This window comes from Prosopis cineraria, unplaced genomic scaffold (genome assembly GCF_029017545.1).
Source record: "Prosopis cineraria cultivar Desert tree isolate PC_DT_omini unplaced genomic scaffold, ASM2901754v1 PC6, whole genome shotgun sequence".
Classification (NCBI taxonomy): domain Eukaryota; kingdom Viridiplantae; phylum Streptophyta; class Magnoliopsida; order Fabales; family Fabaceae; genus Prosopis; species Prosopis cineraria.
In genome coordinates this window covers 14,974,994-14,997,133 of record NW_026555337.1, presented here as the reverse complement: position 1 = coordinate 14,997,133, position 22,140 = coordinate 14,974,994, and the positions used below count along the sequence as shown (strand labels likewise).

The 22,140-nt window shown below is 31.3% G+C and overlaps 3 protein-coding genes across 3 annotated transcripts; 1 reads left to right on the top strand and 2 right to left on the bottom strand.

The window, feature by feature from the left end:
• Positions 1–2,032: 2,032 nt before the first annotated feature.
• On the bottom strand, positions 2,033–3,091 carry LOC129313931 (MDIS1-interacting receptor like kinase 2-like). Its single transcript, XM_054957321.1, has 2 exons — positions 2,416–3,091; positions 2,033–2,325 (listed from the first exon to the last, which is right to left on the bottom strand). Exons 1-2 carry the CDS (start codon positions 3,089–3,091, stop codon positions 2,033–2,035), a joined length of 969 nt encoding a protein of 322 aa, XP_054813296.1.
• A 184-nt stretch (positions 3,092–3,275) lies between these two features.
• On the bottom strand, positions 3,276–4,966 carry LOC129313930 (MDIS1-interacting receptor like kinase 2-like). The gene is made up of 2 exons (XM_054957320.1): positions 4,309–4,966; positions 3,276–4,222 (listed from the first exon to the last, which is right to left on the bottom strand). The coding sequence occupies exons 1-2, from the start codon at positions 4,964–4,966 to the stop codon at positions 3,276–3,278; spliced, it is 1,605 nt and encodes a 534-aa protein (XP_054813295.1).
• Positions 4,967–15,827: 10,861 nt separating this feature from the next.
• Positions 15,828–21,936, top strand: LOC129312789 (disease resistance protein RPV1-like). The gene is made up of 5 exons (XM_054955510.1): positions 15,828–16,028; positions 16,147–16,665; positions 17,361–18,438; positions 19,289–19,588; positions 20,718–21,936. Exons 3-5 carry the CDS (start codon positions 17,419–17,421, stop codon positions 21,843–21,845), a joined length of 2,448 nt encoding a protein of 815 aa, XP_054811485.1. The 5' UTR covers positions 15,828–16,028; positions 16,147–16,665; positions 17,361–17,418; the 3' UTR covers positions 21,846–21,936.
• The last annotated feature ends 204 nt before the right edge of the window (positions 21,937–22,140 follow it).

The window sequence follows — 22,140 nt, the reverse complement described above, 5'->3', positions numbered from 1 at the left end:
CTTGACCTTAATTAATTGTGACTTGATTCATAAAACTAAAATGATCCCAGTGTCAAGCCAAAAGTTTGAATATGGCCATGTGTGTTATATTAACTCAACAAGAAAGGTTTTTATCCTTCCGGATATTATATGGAATATGAATATGAAATGCATTCGGATACAAACTGAATTCATGGACCTTGCCTCATTCAATGACCCTTCAATTGGTTATCAAATGGGAGATACTTGCATGCAAAGTTGTTAAACTTACGAGTTTAAATAAACTTATTATAGGAATGTAAATTCAAAATGTAAACTTGAATCGTAAACTCATAAAAGTTTATTTCTATTAATAAATAGCTTTTAAAAGTATATATTTAAATAATTAAAATATAAAATGAGATTATAATTTAATTTAAATATATTTTAAATATAAATTATTAAAATTAAATTTATTTACATTCATAAATTATTATACTCAACATAAAATTTCAAAATAGGGCAATTTATTTTTGATTTTTTTGTTTTCTTTTTGCATTAATATTAGTTTTTGCTTTTTTCAGTTTTATTTTTCATGAAACGGGATCCTATTGTTCTTATAAATCAAGTTTTATATAATACATACATATGTTATTTAACGAGTTTATGAGTCAATTGACATGATTTTATAGCTTAGAAATGTAAACACAGTAAACTCATAAAGTCAACTCGTGAGTTTAATTGAATTTTATTTAATTCAAGTTTATAAACAAGTTAACATGACAATAAATTTGTAAAATCAACTCGAGAGTTTGACAATAATGCTTGTGTGTTTGGGGCAAAAACAATCATGTTCATTTGTCATAGTGAGAATTATTTAAATCTTGATTTATCATGTTTTGATAGACTACCTCCTTTCACTAAATTCAATTTCCATTGGTTAGAGCTGAAATTTTTATTGTGAAGCCCTCCTCTAAAGCATATCTCTTTAAACATGTATCCAATTAGGGTTTGAATGATCAAGGCTAAATCGACACACTATTAGAAAACAAGAGATTTGAGATGGAAATTTTGCGACTGATTGAATTGCATTGCAAAAAGTGTCTCAAATCTGTTCCAAAATTTGTTCCAAATATTTGCAATGAAATTTGGGATAGAATATAGTTACATTTCTCGTTCGAAGCTTCCTCTTTTTATTTTTGGGAAGCTACAACTGCTGTATGTTGGATCTCTATTCTGCAGCTAGTCACAGAAGATTCATCGGTAGTGGAATTCATTTTTTTAAAAGATGGGCAATATGATCATTTTTCAAAAAAAATTTATGTCAAAAAAGGATCTAGACACTTATAAATTAACTCATTTTGTGGTCCTTTTATGAGATATGCCTATTTGGGGGTCTTCACCAGAGCTATCACTAAGAATTGGCATAGCTCTTAAAGGCTCAAGTTCATAAGCCTGCATATTCTAAATTGACCGTATTTTTCAACTATGATCCTTATTGACATGACTTAGTACAGAGCCGAAAGCTCACATAGCTTATTTTTTATTTAAATTTCTAACTATGCTAAACAATTTTGAAAGCTTGCAATCTGAAAACTAAAAATATATGGGGAAAATAGAGTGACATGACAAATATGCCTTTGAAAAGAAGTATAGATAAAAACAAAGTGAGTCACATAAGAGTATCTGACTCAACTCAACCCATTTGGCTTACATCCAATTTTAAGCAAATCAATTGAGATTTTTCACTAAAACTTGCATGTTTACAAAATAGAGCACTTTTAGCCATGTTACAATCAAAAAACCTTTCTAGCCTTGATCACTGTTTCAAATCTATTACAAGACTTCATAAGATAAATCCCACTCAAGGATACCTTACCTATGACAAATGCATATTCTAAGGTGTTTTTCTTTCTTTCTTTCTTTTAAACAAAAACAAGCCAATTGTAATTACCAAAAAAGTCAAGTGACACTCACTAATCAAATACAAAAGACAAAAGACTGGAAGCCTGAAATACAACCTAAAAAGCAGACAAATATAACCTAGCAAAAACACATTAATCATGAGCAGTCTCTAGCTATTTTCTATGATATGAGCAATTCTTCCCATGGTTGGTCTAGATTGAGGGTCTGCTTGTAAACAAGAAAGAGCTAGATGCCAAATCAAACCCAATTGCTTTGAGTTCTTTCCATTTGCTGGTGATAAAAGAGGATCTAAAATCTCTTTGAAGTTGATCATAGGAATATCATATGATTCAGAATGGAATATTAGATCGCCAGGATGTTTCCCCATAAGCACTTCAATAGCCAAAACAGCAAAGCTATAGACGTCAATTTTCTCTGTCACTGCCATTTTGTAGGCAAGCTCTGCATGTAACAAAAAAATGAAGTGACGCGTTTTACTAATGATTGACAATAAGAAGAAAATATTAATGTTATTAACCATATTGAACTCACCTGGAGCAGCATAGCCATATGTGCCAGCAAATATTGTCCATGTTGATGAATCAGGCTTCAAGAACCTTGCTGTGCCGAAGTCAGATACACAGGCTTCAAGATCTGAAGACAACAAAACATTTTTACTTGATATGTCTCTATGAATAATTGGTGGGTTACAATCATGATGCATATAAGATAAAGCTTGTGCTACACCCTTGAGAATATTAACCCTCTTTGGCCAGTCCAATTCTAATGCTTCCTCATCATTTTTAAGAATAGCCTCTAAGTTTCCTCTTTCCATGTACTCGCAAATAAAAAATGTGTGTGATCTTTGCAAGCAGAATCCATGCAACTTCACAATGTTCCGGTGGCGAGTCTCTATCAATGCTTTGATCTCACTTTCAAAAGCTTTTATGCTCTCAATGTCTAGGCTATCTTCTTCACATGTCAACTTTTTGATAGCAAATACTCTATCCTCTCTTGGCAACATCAGTTTGTAAACTTTCCCAAAAGCTCCCTCTCCAATGCAATATTTCTCATCAAAGTTGTTAGTTGCTTCAATTATGTCTTTATACATGATTCTACCATCAAAATTCCATATTGAGAACATATTTCTTCTGTTGACTTTACTGTTGTGTCCTAGAGCTCTTGAGTTTCTCTTACAGCGAATAAAGAAAATTCCAGCTGTCCCCATCAAAACAACCAATGAACCAAATAAGGAAGTGCAAATAGCGATCGCAATGTTCTTTTTGTTATCATCTCCACCTTGTGGTTTTATAATTGAGACATTACAAGGTTTCCAAACCTTGGATCCTCCCACATAAGTTTTTGTTGTGACTCAAATCAACCATGTAAGGAGAACTGAAAATTCTACTATCCTATACAGGACCTTCTAACATGTTGTAAGAGAGATTGAGGCTTGACAAGCTTAACATTGTTGTTATGGAATCAAGGACAGGACCTGAAAAATTATTATGAGACATGTTCAAGCTTATCAATCTGTTGAGTTTACTAAGATCCACAGGGATTTCTCCAGAAAGTAAATTATAGCTCAAGTCTAAAAATTCTTGCAAGAACTCAAGATTTCCAATTTGGTATGGAACTTTGCCAGAGAAGTTATTGTTGCTCAAATTCAAATTGAACAACCTGTAAAGATCCCCTATCTGATGAGGGATCGGTCCACTTAGGTTGTTCATGGACAAATCTAATGAATTCAAATTTGAAAGCTTTCCAATTCCCACTGGTATCATCCCTGAAAGATTGTTATTGCTCAGATTTAAAAGGTACAAGTTGGAGGTATTTCCAATTCGGGGAGGAATCTCACCGAATATTTGATTTGAAGACAAGTCAAGCTTTCCTAGCTGTTTTAATTGAAAGATCTCACTGGGAATATTTCCACCTATGGAATTTCCAGCCATGATAAGAGCTTGCAAGCTCTTGCTGGCACCCCAATTTGCAGAAAGCTCACCTTGCACCTTATTGAAATTGATGTCAATGTAAGTAAGATTAGGATACACTCCAAAATCCTTTTCTACATAACCAGTCAATTGGTTATGTTCAAGTCGAAGTCTATACAATGAAGGGCAGTTTCTTAGGCTAATGGGAATTGGACCAGAGAAACTATTGTTAGCTGCAGTGAAATTGACAAGCTTACCACCTCTGCATATTTGTGATGGTAACTGGCCACTGAAATTGTTTTGAGATAGAAGCATGATAGTAAAAGAAATGTTTCCAAATCCTTCTAGTAAAGGGCCATAAAAATGGTTCTCTTGGAAACGCATCACAGTTAGATTGGTTAGTCTACCTAGACTTGAGGGAATTATGCCTGAAAATTTGTTTCAGACAATGTGAGAGTAGTTAGATTTGTACAGTTCCCCAGAGAATGAGGAATAGGTCCATAAAAGATATTACCATCCAGATATAGGATAGTCAAGTGCTTCAAATTCCCCATTTCATTTGGAATTTTTCCACCAAGGTAGTTGTCTTGGAGCAAAAGATATTTCATCACTATCAATCCAATTTTGGGTTGATCATCAGTTCCATCAGGGAATAGACGAGGATCTAATATCCCAGTTAGTTCATTCCATGAAAGGTCAAGCTCATAGAGTTGAGTAAGATTAGCAAGAGAAAGAGGTATAGTGCCATTGAGATGATTACGATTAAGATCAAGGAATTGGAGTTTTGAGAGCAACCCAATGGTTTCTGGTATGGGACCAGTCAGTTGATTGAATTTGAGATTAAAAAGGAGAAGATTTGGAAAGGCTGAGAAGTCCAAGTTTTCAAGAGTACCTCGAAGACCAGTGTGACTCAAGTCAAGTTCAACCACACTTCCAGAATAATCACACTTGATTCCATGCCATGAACATGGGGATTGATCTGCACTGATGCTGCTGTGAGGTGATGGAGAGACCCATGAATCCAAGATTGGTTGGTTTGGGAGACTTTGTTTCCATTTGAGAAGAGCTTCAGTTGCAGAAAGTCCTGAAGTGAGCAAGCAAGACCATAGTGAAAAAGAAACCAAGAGAGTAAGATAAATTGCTGGGAAGAATGAAATTTTTTGTTGATTCATTGTTGAGGAGATATGTTTTTTCTGTCCAAAGCAAAGCTCTTTTTTATAGCCTCATCGATTATCTTAAGATTGTGAGTAAATATCACTTACCTTGTTGAAATTAAAAAGCAGCAATCAAATTATCACAAGGAGCATGCTTCGCATTAAACAAATTAAGTCTATTGTGTCTGCAACATGGAATGGAGAAAATTCAAAACAATGAAGCTCGACCTTTTTATAACATTATTAATAGAGGAGACAAAATTTGACTTTCGATGTGTTTTGGATTCTCATATTCATATTGCAAATAGACGACCATAAAGTCAACTTTCACATATATTCTTCCACATTTGACATGAGCAATTGAATTAACTAAAACTAGTAGTTACTCTTTCAATCTGACTTCTATTGGTTTGATGAGGTGGGGGCAAAAAAAAAAAAAAAACGGATGAGGCAACCAAGGGCGTACGAAACCAAATGTTCGGGATCGGGTATTAACTAAATAACTTGTCACACATTCATTCTGTTTTTTTTTTTTTTTGGCTTCACTCTATTTCTCTCTCCTTATCCATAATTTGAAAAGTTTAGATTAAGTTTTAACAATTTAGGGCATGTTTGGTTTCTATTCTCATTTTTTGTTTTTAAAAATTGTTTTGTAATACAAAATGAAAATCTGATTAGGTATGAAAATTAAAAAAAAATTAAAATTAAAAAATGAACTGATAATAATGGTTATATGCAGTTAATGGTAGTGATTAATAATAGAAATTGGTCAAGGTAACTATAATTTTTAATAAACTAATGTAGTGGATTTTAAAAACAAGAAAAATAAACAAAAATAACTTAAAGTTGTTTTTTTTTGTTTTTTAAAAAAATTGAAAACAGTTTTGAAAACAACTAAATGAAAAATACTTATACAAACAAATTTTTAAATTTTTTTGTTTTAAAAAACAAAAAACAGTTTTTAAAAACAGAAAAAATAGGCCCTTAGATTTTTTTATTCTTAAATTTTCACATTTCAATAACACTCTTATAATTAAATAATAAATTTGGACGGTCTAAATTTGATCTAAATAATACAATAGACGTAACATTCAGAAGTTAGACGTGGATGCTTTTGGACATAATTAGAAAGAAATTTTATTTAGTAGGTTATTTTTTCAAATTGTATAAAATCTAAAAGAGGGGTTTGGTATGTACTCAAGGTAAGTGAAATAGAAAAGAGAAATCCCATCAATCAAGGAATTCTTGAGAAATAATTGTGTTTGGTTATTCTAAAGAATTTAGCGGATTATAGATTATGATTGGCGAGGACATAGTGAATACTCCGGTAAAGTAAAGATGCCTAAGAGTACAAAAGAAGATTAAAGAAAAAGAAAATCAGTGAACCAAAAGTAGAGACTAAATTGTAAAGATGATTAGTTTTAACCAAGTAAAACCCTAAGTTATCATTCGGTGAATTAGAGGGAATCCTAATCATAGCAAATTGGTCCTAGTTATACACTTTGGGTATCAAAATAATATTTTAGAAAGGAGAGGTCGAAAAGATGTTAAATTTGAATTTACCATATATGTGAGAAGAAAAAGATCTAAGCCGACGTGAGATAAAGTTAAAGAGACCTATTTCTCACTTATGAGAAATTTTTAAAATAATATTAAACTAAGAATTAGTGGGAATTGAATGTCAAAATTAGAGACTAAGTAAAAAAGGAATGGGATTATATGTCACCAAGTTACATTAGCTTTGGTTGAATAGCAATAGGTGGCAATGCTGAACGAAATTAGAGGAAGGGAGAACAGATTGGATTGGCATTAAATTAAATTAGAATGAAGAAGAAGAGGGATTAGACATTGGCAAAAGAAAATTGAAAATTAAGGATTATGTTTCAATAAAAGATTTCCACCGTCCATTTCCTTTATTTCTCTCATTTAATTACTTTAGCTTTAATTACCTTAATTATTTCTAAGTGTGTCTTTAAAAATTAGACAAAGGAATAAGTAGATAGGTGATGCCACTTTCCATTTTAACTTGATTAAATGTTACTTTCTCCTTGTGTCCACCGACTCATCTCTTAAAACTTATAGAGTGTGTGTGTGTGTGTGTGTTTTTTTTTTTTTGCACTATATATTTTGAAGGATTCGTTGTTCAATGGTCTCGTATGTGTGTGTAATTCAAGCTTTTTATGTTTAGCATGCAAACCAAATTTTAAAAGTCGTGCTGAGTTTCGCCTAATTCCTCACCATATGGTTTATATTAGCAGTAATTTTCACTTTTTACAAGACTCATACTCAAAATGTTCGCGCCTATTTGAAATAAGCTAGTGCTCTTCGATAACAATTCTTTTGGGTTACGTTAGATCATTAAATTTTTCTAAATTTTAAAATTACAAACGACAACATTAAAAATTCCCAGTGCAATTTTGAAAAGCTCACGCAATAATGGTTTTTTTCCCATTTTTTATTTTTTTTGAAATCAGTAATACGTATATGGGTCTTATGTATACTTTTTCAATGTAAAATCGCGAGGTAAGATGACATATTGCAAATTAAAAACAGACAATTTAATTGCCAACAGCGTATTATTGTTGTATTGATTGTAAACTTTATAAAGAACATTTTTTTTAATTCCTATCACGATATTATTTGCAGGGACCAATTAATTTAATCCAACTCGTGTTAATGTATGTAAAAAAAAATTGATTGATAAAATCCAAAACGAAGAAAATCAAAGCTCGAGCTATAGTAAAAAAGATGGGTATTGTAGGTGACAGAATTTGACTTTCGACGTCGTCGTTTTGAATTGTCATAATCACAAACACGGCAATTTGATGAAGCGCAAAGTCAACTCTTCATATCTTTCACACAGTCTTTTCGCATTTTGCTTTAATTTTACTTTTTACCGACTTATTACTTTATAAATTTCATTTCTTAACAACACTTTCCTAAAATATTCTCAACGTGGCTACACACATTTTTATACTATTAAACAATCTCTTTTTCCTAGATGTTTGCATGGAATCAATATCACTGAAAAATATTTGTGTTCATACTATCCACTTTCTAGTAGCAATGCATTTTATGTCCCCTTCTCTAAAACATGAACAATATCATATTATTCATTCACACCCACACCCACACCCACACACTATTCAATATGAAAAGTATGTTTTTAAATGTACCTGTGTTTAATGTCATATTGTCAAAGTTTGCCGTCTAGGTAAGTGATGAAATTTGCCTCTAGCTCCTGGCTAGCTAATTAATTATAGGAGAAACTTTTTCCTTTGATGTTTTAATGGGTTTTTAGAGTTACATGTTGAATTTTTCCCCCAACCTTTTTCTTGATATTTAAGAAGAGTAGTTTTAAATGTTCAAAATAGGTACACACAATATTACATGAGAAAGGCTATCTAGTTCATTAAGTCTCTTCTACTACATGAAATAATGGAAAGCTTTTCTAAACATAGGTTAATATCATATAATATCAGCCTATGTTATTTTCTATGATCAAATGAATAGATATATTGTTTAGGCAAAAATGTAATTTATCATCAATACCAATGTATGTATGATAAAATATATATAAGTCACATTTACATTGGCTTTGATTTGATCATTATAATATCGTTGTTGGAATGTGAAGGATATTAAAATTGTTTAAATACTTTGATGGCATAATGTTAATTTAAATTTAAATTTTAAAATATATTTTTATTCCAATAAGTGTCAATGTTTAAATTTTTATTAACTTTCCCAAACGGCCAACAACTCTGCTTTTTGAATATTATTCCTCCCAATGCAAAATATAGAACACTTCTAACTACTTTACAAAATTAAGAAAAGTAATTAAAAGTTATTTGTATTGTCAAAATAGTAAAATATTATCACTATCTAAAATTACAGTTCATTTAAAATAAATTATTTTAAATATTTTGTATATAACCTCTCTACTGTACAATTAATATAGACATACGTGTAAAAGAAGAATTTAATTCCGTTAATTTTATTTTCATAAAATCGTCTGCATTTTGAACCAATATTAACCAATAAAAACTCTCGTGTGTGTGTGTAAATTATACCATAAATCTTGAACTCATTTATTATACAAATTATTTTTTCAATTTTTGAAATAATGCAATCTGGCTCATATTATTAACAAAAGTTAATTTTGACTGTTAGTTGATTAGAAAATAATAAAAAAAACTAAAAAAATTATAATAAAGGACCCAACAATTACAAAAAAATAACATCAAAATTATAGAAAATGATAAAAAAAATTTTGATCATTTTCTGTAATTTTTAAGGTCATTTTTTAATATTTTTTAGTTAAAAGTTAATGCCAACAAAAAATTACATCATTTTTAAAAGTTAAGAAAACAATTTGTACAGTGAATAAATTTTGGATCTATGTCATTATTGAACCGTAAGTTCAAATACCAGTTTGCTCATTTACCTTATATTTTATATTTTATATTTTGAATTAGAGGAAGGAAGGATTTTAATCCATCTAATCTTTTCTAGAAGGATTAAGCTTCCACCACAACATAGGAAAAATCTGTCTAATTATATATGTATATATATAGGAGAAGGCTCAAAAGTCGAAAAGATAATGCTATATATATTGACGAAGAATATTAGAGTACATATAATTTATTAGTTCTAACAAACACATGATCTGTCTGTACATATAGCATACAGCACCTGACCTCAAGTCACACAACACACACACACACACACGGCTTGAAATTAGCTTGTGCTTCAATGTCAGTGAAGATGGGTAACCTTAAGAAGCTTATATGGAAACTTGCTTTGGTTTTAGTGCTTCTGTTCTCTTTCAGTGTCGCCAGATCAAGAATCTTATACTCCTGTTCCCGATGGCCACCGCTACCAGATGCAAACGATGACCACTGTCATAACGATTGAACGATCCTCGGTCTCTTCCTTGATTAATGAGTTCTCGCACGTTCTCTTTGTTTCAATCTGTTGTTGTAAGTCATTGTACGTATGTTCTCTTATTGGTTTCTTATGGCCATTTATTCAGTGTTATATGCATGTAACCCCTTGACTTGTTGGTTAATGAATTGACTTTTCCTCAAGGGAAAAAAATAATTATAAACAAGACTTGTAAGTAAGGGTCCGATTCATCATTCCCTGTCTGCAAAATAAAATAGAGATTTTTTTGCACTTAAAAAAATCAGGGAGACTAGTCATTAATTGAATGCAGCATGCAGCTATGGGATGTGTTGGAAAACTTATATATTCAGTGTTATATAATTAGTTTGATTGTTTCTAATTAAATCAAAATATGTAGATTTTATAGGTTATTTATTTTATAATGAATACTTGTTATTAATTTTATTAATACATTCAGATCCACTTGTTATGATTTGATTAGAACAAGACTTATATACTTAATTTTATATACTTAATATACTCTTATACAATCAAATTAAAGCAAGTGATTTCAATGTATTAAAAATAGTAATAAATTAGAAAGAGTTAGTTATGGAATAAATACTTTATAAAAGATCCACATGTCTTAATTTAATTAGAAACAATTACCTTAAATATATTATGCTAAGTATATAAGTTTTTCCTGAATAATTAATATAATTTAAAAGGAAAAGAAATTTCTCAATTTGCTCCTATTACTTAAAAGCATTGTCTTTAGAAACACTTTTTCTCATATACAAGATCAGAATATCATACCCTACTTATAAAGAATTGTGAAAGGCTGGTGGTTGATCTTTCATTGGAACTTGAAAGAGTTCCCAGTCACTTTGATCCGAATTAATCTAAGCTCTATTAAAATCTCCTGAGCTCAAAGTGAGTCAGGCCTATAATGCCGGATACTCAATTGAAGAAAAAACCTGTGTATATAAATCTGTACTCACATCCAAAAAAGAATCCGATGCATTTCCAAATTTTGCCCCATATATATATATATATATATCCATGTAATATGCATTACACACATATCTTTTATTGATATATTTAAATGATATATATATATATATATATATATAATTTTCTTAAATTATTTTTATAACGACCGACCTTGTGAAGTAATTAACAAGAATTGAAGATCTCGAATTATTAAAATATCATGAAAGGACCATGATTTTTATTTGACAATGGAAGGAATTAAGCATTGGCCAAAAAGTGTAAGGAATGAGTGTACTTTCATTTGGAAACTAAAACTAAAAGGAATACATGAAAGGAATTCCTAAATTAAAAATCAAACCTGGAGAGATTTCCAGTTTATTTGATTCGTTTTCTATTTTTATATTCTTAAAAAATGTACAAAAAAAATTAGAACAAGTTTTAGAAAAAAAAACCTGTCTAAATTATTATCCTAAAAAACATATCTAAAGTGGTAAAATGAAGGATGAAATTACAAATAATTTATTTTATTAATATAATTATTATTAATGAAAACATAATGTTCTCTACCTTTTCTTTAATTAATTTGGCAGAATAAAAAGTAAGGAAACATTAAAAAATTGTTCTCGTTTTTTAATTTTTAGTTTCTTTTTGAAGGATTAGAATTTTTTGGTTTGACTTTTGGAGCAGCAATCACCAACATTAATGTAGTTATAATTTTTGGGAAAACCATTTTGTTGGTACCTATAATTTCCCTCTTTAATTTGGTACCTCTACTTTTTTCTCTTTTTGTTTCCTCCGTTAAAGATGTTAGCCCTTTGTAATTGGAAAATATCCTGAGGGTGAACAGAGGACAAGATGACGTTAAACCAGAAAGTCTGAAAGGGGGAGGGCTCGTGTGCGACTAGAGATAGGGCGATTCGGGACCTTCGTTCATGCAACCGGGCAATCTACAATCATGAGATGGGCAACTCTATGCTCCCAAGTTTCAATGGGTTCTTACTCATCCCCTCCCTCATTTTCTTTCTATCTCCCTGCTCCTTCATTCACCTTCATTTCATCTTAGCTGACTAGATGCAAGCAGCCTAAAGTGAGACTAGGAGTGTTCAGTACAGGGAAACCAAATTGAAGGCTGAGATCCAAGAAGAAAAACAGAGCCTGAAGAAAGCCATGTCTTACTGCATCCAGTCACTGAAAGAGAAGCTCCATCACACTCAGAAAGAATCACAAGAGGTGAAGGGGAGAGAGTTGAGGTTATTGAAACGAGAGGGACGATTCGAAGATTGAGGACATCAAGTTCAGTGCATCATTATGCGTGTCTTTGGGAGGCTTCCTCACTTGATCTCTCTTCTTCATCTTCCAACAAAGATAACCAACATTTCTTTTTTCCCTTAACCAATTTTGTATCTTGTTTTGACTCACATTTGCATAGACACTCTCAGTTGACTTTGGCTTAGATGCTTGGCCTGTAGCAAGGGTTAAATGCAGAATGCAACAAAATATCTGGTTCACAGCTTGTTCACTTAGCTTTGATAACAATGCTGCACCAAGAAAAAGGTGTGTATATTATAAAGATGCAAAGCTTTTAATGCATGGTGTCTCTGTTTTTCTGATATAGGTTCTCAACATTGCAGAGAAGCTTGAGTTAGAGCACGAAGGCCTAGTAGGAAAAAGGAGGAGGAGGAGAGACCGCAGTGCGGAGAAGCTTGAGTTTGGGTTAACGTCCTCTCTCTGCCGTTCGTCCCTTAAGCAATTTTGCAACCTACAGGGGCTAACGCCTTTAACAGTGGAAAGTTGAAGGAGTGAATAAAAAGAAAAAAAAAAATAGAGGTACCAAATTAAAAATTAAGAGAAACTATGGGTATCATCAAAATGGTTTTTGCTAAATTTTTTATGGGTTATTGTAAGCTTCTTTGTGATGTAATTTTTCTCTTTAACATTTAAAAATGATATATCAGATGCCTTATAATTAAAAAAGCTACTTAGCTAACTTTAATACTGTATGTAAATTACAATATAAGTTATAATTAATTAATTTTAATTAAAATCTTGAATTCTTAAAAAATTTTATATTTTTTATTTATATCTTTATTAAATACTTTATATAAAAGTTTCAATAATAGTAATTAAAATTTTAATACATACTTTTTTAAAAAAAATAATAAATAAAGAAGGGATATAGTTGAAAATCAAATAGAGTTAAAATATAAATTTGCCCACTAAGGTTTTTTAGAGATACAATTGATATCTTAAAATATTTAAAGATATAATATTGCTTAAAAATGGTAAAATTCCGCCCCAACTTAACTGAAGAGCAATCGGTGTTAGCTTCATCAAGTGGGTCCCACACAGTGCTGCCACCATGCATTTTTATCCGTTTTCTTCACTCTTTTGACTTTTCAAACAACACACCACATCATCTTAATCTCCTTCCTCCACCAATCAAATCTCTTGTTCCCTTCTTCTTCTTCTTCACGATTTGCAGGGAAAACAAATGATGAAGGTTTGCATCCTCTCAGGTGTAAATATAACACATAAACCCAAACCCGTGAATACAAGAAGAATCAACAAAATCTAAATGCATACCAGTTACAATCTAATTGCAAGAAACCCATTTTGAGCTTCATCCCCATCTTCATCTTCTGATCGTCCATGAACTGATGAATATGGCTTTAGCTTGGCCGGTTTCTAGAATCAATGGCCAGATCTACAAAGATACAAAAACAAAGCACCCCCATTTCATTGCAAATTGACAACTCAGATCTATAATCAATAATCGACAGCCCAGAAAATGACTTTATCTTGGTCGGTTACTAGAATATGGTTTTAGCTTGGCCTAACCATCTACTTTTTGGCTCTAGCACCAATTTTGTTATCCTCTCCGATCTCACCGAGTTTCGCTCCGCTGAAACGCTGTAGCTGATTTCTTCGACTCCAGATCCGTGCTCTCCGTCTCCCACAGTCGCGTTGTCCACAGCCACATCGTCTCGCCATCCCACAACCAACTTCATTGCGACAGCTCTTCTTCAATTGCTCCAAATTTGATATTCTTCCCCTACCAGCAAAGTTAGAGAGAGGGAGAGGATAACCTCTCTACCATTTCATCAGCAGCGTCGAAGATTGGAGTGATGGGTATACAAACGGGGAATGAGAAAAGAATGGGAATGATGAATGCCATGTGTTTTTTTATTTTTTAATTTCTAAAATATATGCCATGTGACATATAAAAGTCAAAGTGCCGGTCAAAAATCAATCCGTTAGTCTGGGGCTAAATTGTATCGTTTTGAGAAACATTAGATAACGCTGTGCTTTTAAATATTTTAGAATATCAATTACACTTTTAAAAAAAATTTAAAGATAAATTTACACTTTAACCCAAATAAATATAAAAGTTATTTAATATCTTATATTTTGAATAGACAAAGTTTTTAGAAGATACTTTATATTATGATTTAGAAAATGACATAGAAATTATAAATAAGTACCCTACAAAATATTACTATAAAAGTTTTACCAAAAAAATATTAATATAAATGAAGTCTCATAAATTGTAAATAAATATCAAAATATAACTGTTATTTTTTACTCATATAAAAGATAAAAAATATCATTTTGATCAACTACTTTGACCAGCTAAGGATGACTATTGAATCACCATTGTTGACAACAATATATGTAAGTAATTAAAATATTATTATTATTATTATTATTATTATTATTTTGAGGAAAATTTATAAATAATAAAATTAATATATAAATTATTAAATATTAAAATTTAAATTAATATATTATTAATATATATATATATATATATATATATATTTAATTACTTATCATTGTTCTTACCATGATCCCATAGTCACTTGATAAGAAATTGTATTTTAGGATTTTATATGAATAAGAAATAACCTTTGTTTTTTAGGGGTTTTTTTTTTCATTTTTTACTTGGAGTCTTAATTGATATTAATTTTTTTATAAGGTACTTATTTGTAATTTTTTTTCCTTTTAGTAATTTTTGAAGATTCTTTTATGTAATTCTTTTATCAACTAATGGTTAATTTTTTAATGATAGGATGCTGGAGGCAGTTACATGGTGATCCAATAGTCACATTTTTTAATTTAAAAATGATAAAAAGACACATAAATAAAATTATAATTTTATAGTTTTATTTTCTCAGCCATCTCCTAAGAAGAAAAGTTTGACTTCTGATCATTTTTGGTTGTCAAATATCCCACGAATTTATCCTCTTACCCGTTTCTTCGTAATGGGTAAAAGAATAAATTTCTTTTAAAATTATTCAACTAACATGCAACGTTCTTCAAACATTTCTATAAGATAATATTGCACAATTTTTTATAGAAAGATAAGGATACTAACTGTTAATCCTTTTATAATTTTAAAAGGTTATTGATTATCTTTTCCTGACAATAGATTACCTAACTAATATTTCATTTTCTTTCGGTCGTCGCCGCCCAATATTATGATAGTGTATTCGGTAAGACATCAATGCACACTGATTTATTAATTCCAACTTGAAGGGACTGGCCTTTGGAATTATCGACCACTGCATTCACATTTAGAAGACCAAGACCAACCGACCTACTCTCTTATATATATATATATATATATATTCTCTTTTAAATTTTATTTATAAATTAATTTTAACATATTTCACCGTAATAAATTTTTTTAACATTTATTATTTCTATTTAAAAATTGAATAAATTTTTAACTTTGTTCTTACAAGATAAACATACTTTAATAATATATTTTTTCTTACTAATATTAATTTAATAGGGGTAAAAAGAAAAATTTATGATAAAAATTTAATTACATAACTTATAAATAAGACAAGAAAATCTTTCAATCTCTAACTTATAGATAAGATCAAAAAAAGTATATATGACATAAACTAATTCAAAATTTCTTTAAATCACCAACTTTTGCGTCAGCTCTTTATTTAATCACCGACTTTGAGATAAATTATAGCAGTATTAGTTCGCTTCCTCCCACTTCTAATTGATAGCTGAATTTTGAAGGTTCAAGTGAATAAACAGTCGCAATTTGTAATCACATGGATGCGGCCATTGCTTTAATGCTCATAGAAGCTTTGTTGATCTTATTGGGTATATTAATTTTTAAAGCAATCAGATTAATCTCTCCCGCACTTCATGATATTCCTTCTGTTTCTGTAGATGACAGGTAATAACTTCTTCCCACTTTCTGAATAACCACGAACTCTTTATAATTTTTCTCACCTGAGATTAATTTGCTGCTAACCCAATATATTAATATATTGATGATTTGATTCTATCTATAGTTGTAAAGATGTTGTCTCAATTTCAACGGTTTCATCTCCTCCTTCTCATACCATTATTGCTCCACCAGCTACCAAGTATGATGTATTTCTTAGTTTTAGAGGGGAAAACACTCGTGATAATTTTGCTAGTCATCTTTACAAAGAACTTTGCAATACAAGCATTCACACTTTTATGGACCATAAACTCCGCGCAGGAGACCAGATCTCGCCAGTTCTTCGATAAAAAATAGAGGAATCTGAGATAAGTGTGATTATTTTCTCTGAAGATTATGCTTCTTCAACATGGTGTATGGATGAGCTCGTTCACATATTAGAATGTAAGGATAACTATGGAAGGATTGTGATACCTATTTTCTATAAGGTAGATCCATCAAATATACGCAAACGGAGTGGAAGTTTTGGAGCTGGTTTTGCTAAACTTGAGCAGAGATTCAAAAACAACCAAGTCAAACTGCAAAACTGGAAGAACGCTTTGATCTAATCAACTAGTCTCGTTGGGTGGGATTCAACAAAAACCAGGTACCTTTCAATCAAACTTTAGAATATTTCACAAGTAACTTGATCGAGTCTTGTGCATCAGACAATTTGGCCACACTGTTCACTTCACAGCTTGCGTGAATAATGTTTCTTATAGTGTTGTTTTTTTTAAATACATATATGGATATGTTGATTTATTATGGGTCACTGCTTTTATGGTCATCCACTTTTTAAGTGTGGAGTCAACAAATATGTTCTTGTATTTATTTTTGGTCAAAGGACAATTTTACTCTTAAGCTATATATCTATGATTTAAAAGTATCTGGAATTTTAAACTCATTTCTTTCATGCAATGTTATTTTTTAAATTTTAAAAATGATATAATGTTATCTCTATCATTAATAAAAGTTAATTTTAACTGTTAGTTGTTGACAAGAAAATCAAAGGGAAGAACCTAAAAAATTATAGAAAATAACCAACAAAATTATAGATAAAGATGCAAAATTATAGACAAAGATCCAAAAAATATAGAAAGTGATCGAGAAATATAATTTTTGAGGTTCTATTCTATAATTTTTTTTATTACATCATTTTAAAAGTTGAAAAAAATATTATATAAAAAATGAGTTTAAGGTTCCAGATATTTTTAGACCTATAGTTTATTTACAAATATGTCATTTAATCCTTTATTTTATTGTCTATTGATTATGCTTACTTTTAATATGCGTTTGTGCTAGCACTGAGCCAGAATTCATCGAAAAAATTGTCAAAGATATATTGAGCAAATTGAATAGCATGTCGTTATGTGACCTTGAAGGACTAGTAGGCATTAATCCTCAACTTGAGAAAATTGAAGAACTATTGATTGAGACCCGCATGGTGGGAATTTGGGGCATGGGTGGTATAGGTAAGACCACCCTTGCTAAAGTTGCATTTCACAAGTTGAAAGCGCTTTTTGAAGCTTTCTCCTTTGTTGAAAATGTAAGGGAACAACTACAACGGAATGGACTCGACAAGTTACAGGAAAAATGCCTTAAAGACTTATTAAAAGGCGATGACATTCACATCTACAACATGAAATCCACTTTTGTGAAACATAGTCTTGGACGTGAAAAGATTCTTTTGATCCTTGATGATGTTGATAATTTAATAACAGCTGAAGATTTAGCCATATTGTGTGATTGGTTTGGAGAAGGAAGTAGAATTATTATTACATCAAGAGACATGCAAGTGCTAAAAAATGCTTTTGCATCTTCAACATATCATGTTCAAGAATTAGAATTCAATGACGCCTTACATTTGTTCAGTTTAAAAGCGTTTAAGCAAAACGAGCCATTTGGAAGCTATTTGGAGTTATCAAAGTGGGTAGTGGATTATTGTCATGGAAACCCCTTAGCTCTTGTAGTGTTGGGTGGATTTCTGTATGGTAGAACAAAACAAGAGTGGGAAAGTGCGCTGGAAAAATTAAAACAAGCTCCACACAAAGACGTTTTTAATGTGCTCAAATTGAGTTTTGATAGACTTGATGTGAACCAGAAGAATATATTTCTCGATTTAGCATATTTATTGAGGGAGGCAAGTAAGATATCTTTGAACTTCATTGTAGATTTCTACGACTCCTCTGCATATATTGATATCATTGTTCTCAAAGACCTATCTCTCATTTCCATTGATAAATCTGATGAGATTAAGATGCATGATCTTGTAAGAGAAACGAGCCTTGAAATTTCTAGACAACAATTGCTCATTGATCCTGAGAAACCCGTTCGACTATGGAGGCACAGGGATATTTATCATTTCTTCATCAATAACAAGGTACTGATTCATCAATTTGTTCTTAATTTCGTCCTTCTTTGATTTCAAATTTTCCCAATTATATGTATCTGTCTAAAGCATGCTTTTAAGGTGTTAAGGTACATGTCATGAGCAAAAATTTAAAAAGAGAGCTTATCCTTTGAGGGAAAGAGCCTTTTATACTTATAAACCTCACTTCACTTGTAAGAATCACAAATGTGGGACTCGTGACATTACTATCCTGTACAAGAGATGACTTTCATGGCCACAACACTTCACTCGGCCTTCTGTTGGTCAAAATGTAACTATGCGAGAGTAGCCCTTTTCTATGACATTGACTTCAATAAAAATACCAATATCATAAATATAAGTTTAAATAAAGAACTCATTCAAAAACACTAGCATATTAGGAGGGAAAGCCCTTCATATTTTTATAAACCCCACTCCACTTATGATGATCACTAATGTGGGACTGATGACATTATTACCCCATTCAAGAGCCAAAGTCCCCAAAATCTTCTCAGGGCCACGGCACTTTGCTCAGCCTCTTGCTAATTAAAACTCTTTGCGGGTAGCTCTTTTTATGACACTGACTATCAATGAAAATACTAATGTTATGAGTATAAGTTTGAAAGAAGATCTCATCCCAAAAAAATAGCAGCCTATATCAGGGGTGAAAGCCCCTCATACTTATAAACTTCACTTTGCTTGTGAGAATCCTTGATATGAGACTTATGATAGTACACAATAGCATTATACTCATTTAGACTTCTAAAAGAGAAATAGATTTAATTATCTTTTGATCCTTTCAATTAGTAATATTTCATATAACAATAATAGTTATAATTGCTTTCCTTAATTTTCTGACTAGGGATGTGGGACCATTCGGTACATATCTTTGGACATGAGCGGGACAAAAAGGTTTATATTGCCACCTGATGCCTTCCAAAAGATGTATGAATTGAAATTTCTGAAATTTTACAAATCTGATTTAAAAGAGCCTCCAAAAGTGTATATTTTTGAGGGTCTAGATAATCTTCCAGAAGAGTTAAGGTGTCTCTTTTGGGAAGAATATCCTCTGCCATCTGTACTGTTGAGCTTTTGTGCAGACAATCTTCTAGAACTAGAAATGCCTCAAAATCATCTGCAACAAGTTTGGGATGGAGATCAGGCATGTATTGCATTTTGTATCTTTATGTATAGAATTGTTATTTGTGACTATATATATAATTGTTATTCAGTTGTAAATGATATCTGGTGTAACAAATATCCTTCAAACAATTAAGGGAGAATGACACTTAAGGCCCTCTGAAAGGATCTTATCCCAATAAAGGCTCACAAATTTTTTTTATTGAATATTATCTTGTAAAAATAAGTATATATTGTTGTTAAAATCTGAATCCTAATTTTTATTTTTATTTTTTTTTAGGGTTTCTCTTAGAACTTATGGATTCTTAGCTTGTTGGGATAAAGTTCCTTGAGATGGCCTTAATTTTCATTCTCCCAATATAATTAATTCCGAAGGGCCATTTTCTCGAAGTTCATATGCTATAATAACTAGAAATGATTAATTATTAAATATTTGTATGAGACTAATTTTTTCATTAATAAAAAAATCTTACACTTTCGATGTATAACTTCTCTCTTAGGTTTCGTACAAACATTTTTCTTAACCGTTTAATATTTGACAATAAACTCCTAAACTTTCAAATTATGTAGATAACTCCCTTAATGATTGGTATTTTATATCTCTAATAAAAATGTAACATATTAAAGGTTGATATATATATATATATATATATATAATATAAAGTTTATTATATTTGGTTTTGCACGCACATGATACAAAACTTGAGAAAGTATTACTAATTGGTTACCACTTTTTGTTAGTTAAATAACTGACTAACAGTGAATATATATATATATATATATTTGAAATCAATGGAACTAGGTCTAATGAAAGGGATACAATGTAATAAAGCAATGCCTGAATTCCATTAAAAAAAATTAAAGGTCCCTAGCCACATTTAGTGCATGATCCGAGCTCAAATAAGATTATTTTCAATAGGAAATGTAAAAGTGCATCTGTTGTGTGTATATTTAAAAATTTAAAAATATTGCTTGTCAAGTTTTGACATCATCCGTTTACTATTTGTACATGTGTGCGTGATTGTGTCTCTTGTTACATTTCATTAACTAATTAACATCTTTTACAGTCTCTCCTTTCTCATGAGAGAGCAACTTGATGATTAAACTGTAGATTTAATTTTCTGATTTATTTATTTTCTTTCTCATTTCAGCATTTCCCAAATTTACAATTAATGAATCTAAGAGGCTCGAAACATCTCATTGATCTTCCAGATCTCTCTCATGCCCCCAATATCAGAATGATATATCTTGACGAATGTGAAAATTTGGCTCAGATTCATTCTTCAAGTATCCTGAGCAAGCTTTCCCAGTTGTCCATTCGAGACTGCAAAAAGCTTAGACTCATAAACATTGGTGGCAATATTAAGGAGACAAGCTCAGGTCTAGTGGCTACCTACAATTTTCTGGATCTAATTAACTTGTCATTCCATAAATTCACTGTGAAGCTCTTCATCTCTAGCCACGCCAATACTTTCTCTGGGTTTCGGATTAAGCTTGTCTCTGTATCATTCAGGGAGATATCATCGCGGCCAGATCAGTGCATGGACAATGCAAAGTTGAACTTTTCGTCTTTACTTCCCTTCGTCACTCCAATTCGTTGGTTAGATCTTCCCATTGAGTTTGGCAGTTTCAACAAACACTACGACTATATCTCTTCTCATGAACAGCACACAGTTGAGCAGCCTAAGGATATAAACATGAATGATCTGACCGTCGCACCAAGAGACATATTGGGGCTTGAAGATCAGAAGATAATAACAGAGGAAGTTACAGATTATCATATTTCTGATGATGCAAAATGGAGGTCGTTGGAGATTGAAGAGGTGATATTAACAGAAGAGGAATGTTGCAGCCGTCCAGGTGATGGATTTACAGGAGTTCCCAATGGCATGACATGCTGGTCATTATTGACACAAGTGACATTACAGAAAGACGAGATTATTAGGAGCAACATTATTGTTCCTGGCATTTCGATCTTGAGATCACTTGCAGAATTTGATTGCAAGAGCATTCAACCTCTCGTAGATTTTAGAATGTCACTGGATAATGGATCAACACTTTGGGGTGGTCATGAGATTTCAGCAGCAGCAACCCAAAAATCTAATGAGCCTGCTGATCTTAATGTCGATATTTGGCAACCATTGGCTGGAGGTTTCTACGCTGATTTACCAATTAACTTACATCGTGACATAATTTGGTTCCTTTTCTGGTTCCAACCAAGAAAAGACATTGAAATGAAGTTAGAGTTAGGGCCACACCCTGACTATTTTAGCCCATAAGGGCTTGGGTCATTATGAAGCCCGATCCATATAGAAGTTGGCCACAGAAGTTGCTATTATTAAAGTTGCCCTGTAAGGGCCACACCCTTAATATCTGCTCCTCTAATCGTATTTTAAAGTTAGTACTTCTAATTATTTTTAGCAAAATAAATAAAAATATTAAATTTCATTAATTTTGTTTAAAAATTTAACAAGTTTTAAATTTTAATCCTATCAAATATACACACTTTAAAAATAAAATACTATAATTTTTAATAACTTTCCCAACATTTAATAAAAGTAAAAGGATAAAAAT

Excerpts from the sequence above, each read along its gene's own strand:
- LOC129313930 (XM_054957320.1), bottom strand. The coding sequence starts at position 4,966 with ATGAATCAACAAAAAATTTCATTCTTCCCAGCAATTTATCTTACTCTC. Across the intron at positions 4,223-4,308 it reads GACTATCCTATATCTGGATG|GCATAATTCCCTCAAGTCTA; the intron begins GTAATATCTTTT and ends ACAAATTTTCAG.
- LOC129313931 (XM_054957321.1), bottom strand. The coding sequence starts at position 3,091 with ATGGGGACAGCTGGAATTTTCTTTATTCGCTGTAAGAGAAACTCAAGA. Across the intron at positions 2,326-2,415 it reads ATATGGCTATGCTGCTCCAG|AGCTTGCCTACAAAATGGCA; the intron begins GTGAGTTCAATA and ends TGTTACATGCAG.
- LOC129312789 (XM_054955510.1), top strand. The coding sequence starts at position 17,419 with ATGTCGTTATGTGACCTTGAAGGACTAGTAGGCATTAATCCTCAACTT. Across the intron at positions 18,439-19,288 it reads ATTTCTTCATCAATAACAAG|GGATGTGGGACCATTCGGTA; the intron begins GTACTGATTCAT and ends TTTTCTGACTAG. Across the intron at positions 19,589-20,717 it reads AAGTTTGGGATGGAGATCAG|CATTTCCCAAATTTACAATT; the intron begins GCATGTATTGCA and ends TTCTCATTTCAG.